This window comes from Corticium candelabrum, chromosome 1 (genome assembly GCF_963422355.1).
Source record: "Corticium candelabrum chromosome 1, ooCorCand1.1, whole genome shotgun sequence".
NCBI lineage: Eukaryota > Metazoa > Porifera > Homoscleromorpha > Homosclerophorida > Plakinidae > Corticium > Corticium candelabrum.
The window spans coordinates 670825-673324 of record NC_085085.1 but is presented as its reverse complement, the minus strand read 5'-3'; the positions used below and the strand labels follow the sequence as shown (position 1 = coordinate 673324).

The window sequence follows — 2500 nt, the reverse complement described above, 5'->3', positions numbered from 1 at the left end:
CTGTACACACAAAAATGTTTGCATAGTTCAGCTTGTGTGTGTGTGTGTGTGTGCGTGTGTGTGTGTGTGTGTGTGTGTGTGTGTGTGTGTGTGTACATGCACGCGCGTGTGTGTGTGTGTGTGTGTGTGTGTGTGTGTGTGTGTGTGTGTGTGTGTGTGTGTGTGTGTGCATCTGTCTCTCGGTCTCTCTGTCTGTTTGTCTGTCTGTCTGTCTGTAAACAGGATATCTCTTGAACATCTTCATATATATGATATCAATATGAAATATCAGAATATAAAGATCTTGCTAAAATCACCAGATGAGTTTGAAATCGGCACTCAGACTCTGAGATCAGCACAAATTTAGACTAAAAGGTCAGGAGAGCAAGTACACTTTACAGTTCTGTTGGCAAGTGGGTTGTGTGATTGTAGATGGCTTTTAGTTTATATTGTTTGTATTGCACTTGTTGTAATGCAGTTCTCATGGTAAGACAATGGGACACATACCATACTATACTATCACATTATTGATTTGGTGATGTGGTGTAACTGTGCATGTGATATCATAGTCTGAAGTGCAGCGGTGGACTGTTTATATTGCAAGATGTGGATTATGTATAGAAGTTGCTTTTGCCTATAAGAGGTCACAGACATTGTGTTGTTCAATCATCATTGACTTTTATGGAAGGATGTCTTGTTTGGGTGTCTGCTGCAATGAGTTCATAAATGACGTACAGGGTAGCTTATCTTTGATGGTTTGTGGGTCATTGCAATTAGAATGTTTGCAGAGAAGAGCAGAGAAGACTGTGGTTTCTATGACAATAGAGACACAAGCTGCTGGGTAGCAAGTTGATAAGGAAAGAGCTGGCTGAGGGAAAGTGTTTGAGACCATGTTTGGTAGGCAATCCCTAAAGACATCAGATGTTATGGAAATGTCTTGTGTTGCCAACTATAGCTATATCTGCTAGTCGGATGTGAGGGTGTGTGAGGAGGAGTATATAAGAGCAAGCTCACCAGCTCACTTCATCAGTATCGAGGATATCGGTCATCATCATGTTTTCATCTTTTGTGACAGTTCTTGTGCTCATTCAAGTCATTGCTACTTCTGCTGGTCAAAGTGTGTCAGATGAGAGAAATCAGCAGGTTATGATGATACATCAAGTAGTAATTAAAATATATTATTCTGATTTTGTTTACTGAGTAGACATGTGTGTCTGCTGGTGTACCTGGAGTACCTGGATCACCTGGAGTTAATGGATCACCCGGACGAGATGGAATGAAAGGAGAAAAGGGGATGAACGGAGAGAAAGGATTAGTTGGAGATGCCGGTGCACAAGGAATAAAAGGAGAAGAAGGAATAAAGGGAGAAAGAGGATTAGTTGGACTACCAGGAGATGTCGGTGGTAAAGGTAATGCTGGGAAGATAGGTCCACAAGGTCCACAAGGTCCACGAGGGATAAAAGGAGAAACAGGAAGGAAAGGAGAGAAAGGAGAAGCTATGACACTCAACTGGAAACAGTGTGTGTGGAATAGAGAGGATGATAAGGACAGCGGTCTGATTCAGGTTATTCCAACTCGATTTGTGATTACAATTATCAACGTGTGACTTGTTTCTGCTTTCTTTTCAACAGAACTGTAATTTTAGGAAACATGACAGCAATTCAGCTCTACATGTTGCATATGCAGGAAATCTCAGGGTTCTATGCAGAAGTGGTCCTTGCTGTTCTCGATGGTATTTTACATTCAACGGTAACGAGTGCAGTAGACCTATGACTATTGAGGGAGTTGTGTATAGTAGACTATATGATAATCCTCTCCGTCACAGACAGATTGAGGGATACTGTGAGAACATTCCAGCAGGTCAAGTCACAATTGGATTCAACATTGGAAACTGTAACAAATATGCATCAACAACGTATGATGGCTATACAGGATGGATATCAGTATCTCGCATTATGATTGCAGAAGTTCCTCCATCACAAAAGTGACTGAATTAGAGAGAAATTAGAACTTGTGTTCAGTATAGTTTGCAGTGCGTACAGTATGAGGTAGCTGAAGTAGGAGGCTGGATGGTGTGTGTGCATGTCTCTCTTTGCCGTATGTGAGTGTTTGTACGATTAATTCAACATGTAGCTGCAACTAACAATCGATATTGTCTGTCAAAGTTACAGAGCAAACGGTTGCCAAGAAGTACTGTCTCTTGCATAATTATAAATCCACCCTACCTAATGTACATTTCATCGCTATTGACAGCATTGTCAGTCACAAAGAAGCTTCTAAGTTATATTTTCATCACAAAATCATTTGCTGTTTATCTGAGTCTAAATTCAAACCTTTTCACGCCTTGAATAGAAATGTAAATGTGCAAAGTTGAGGAAAAACATGACGATCTTCCTAAGTCCTGTCTGCGCATGTGCTGTAACGTGAATATTTTATCACAGTAAACAAATTTGTGGCGTTTAGTGTAATTGGTTTATAAGCAAGAACTCGTTAATATTTACATACTACCATCTAGTATTTC

General features: G+C 40.3%; 2 protein-coding genes across 3 annotated transcripts in view; one reads left to right on the top strand and one right to left on the bottom strand.

Annotated features, from left to right (window-relative positions):
- LOC134179490 (protein HIRA-like) overlaps window positions 1–2500 on the bottom strand; it is a 14512-nt gene that overhangs the window by 8873 nt on the left and 3139 nt on the right. The window lies entirely within an intron of this gene.
- On the top strand, window positions 954–2113 carry LOC134189777 (collagen triple helix repeat-containing protein 1-like). 2 transcript variants are annotated; one of them, XM_062658163.1, is made up of 4 exons: window positions 954–1122; window positions 1184–1304; window positions 1377–1543; window positions 1611–2113. In XM_062658163.1, the coding sequence occupies exons 1-4, from the start codon at window positions 1033–1035 to the stop codon at window positions 1965–1967; spliced, it is 735 nt and encodes a 244-aa protein (XP_062514147.1). In that variant the 5' UTR covers window positions 954–1032; the 3' UTR covers window positions 1968–2113. The 2 variants fall into 2 exon arrangements, with proteins under 2 accessions (XP_062514147.1, XP_062514139.1); XM_062658155.1 differs by having other exon boundaries at window positions 1184–1543.

Bases quoted from the DNA above. Each gene is read 5' to 3' on its own strand.
- LOC134189777 (XM_062658155.1), top strand. From the start codon at position 1,033: ATGTTTTCATCTTTTGTGACAGTTCTTGTGCTCATTCAAGTCATTGCT. The intron at 1,123-1,183 runs GTTATGATGATA...TTTACTGAGTAG, and splicing joins CAGATGAGAGAAATCAGCAG to ACATGTGTGTCTGCTGGTGT. The intron at 1,544-1,610 runs GTTATTCCAACT...TCTTTTCAACAG, and splicing joins AGGACAGCGGTCTGATTCAG to AACTGTAATTTTAGGAAACA.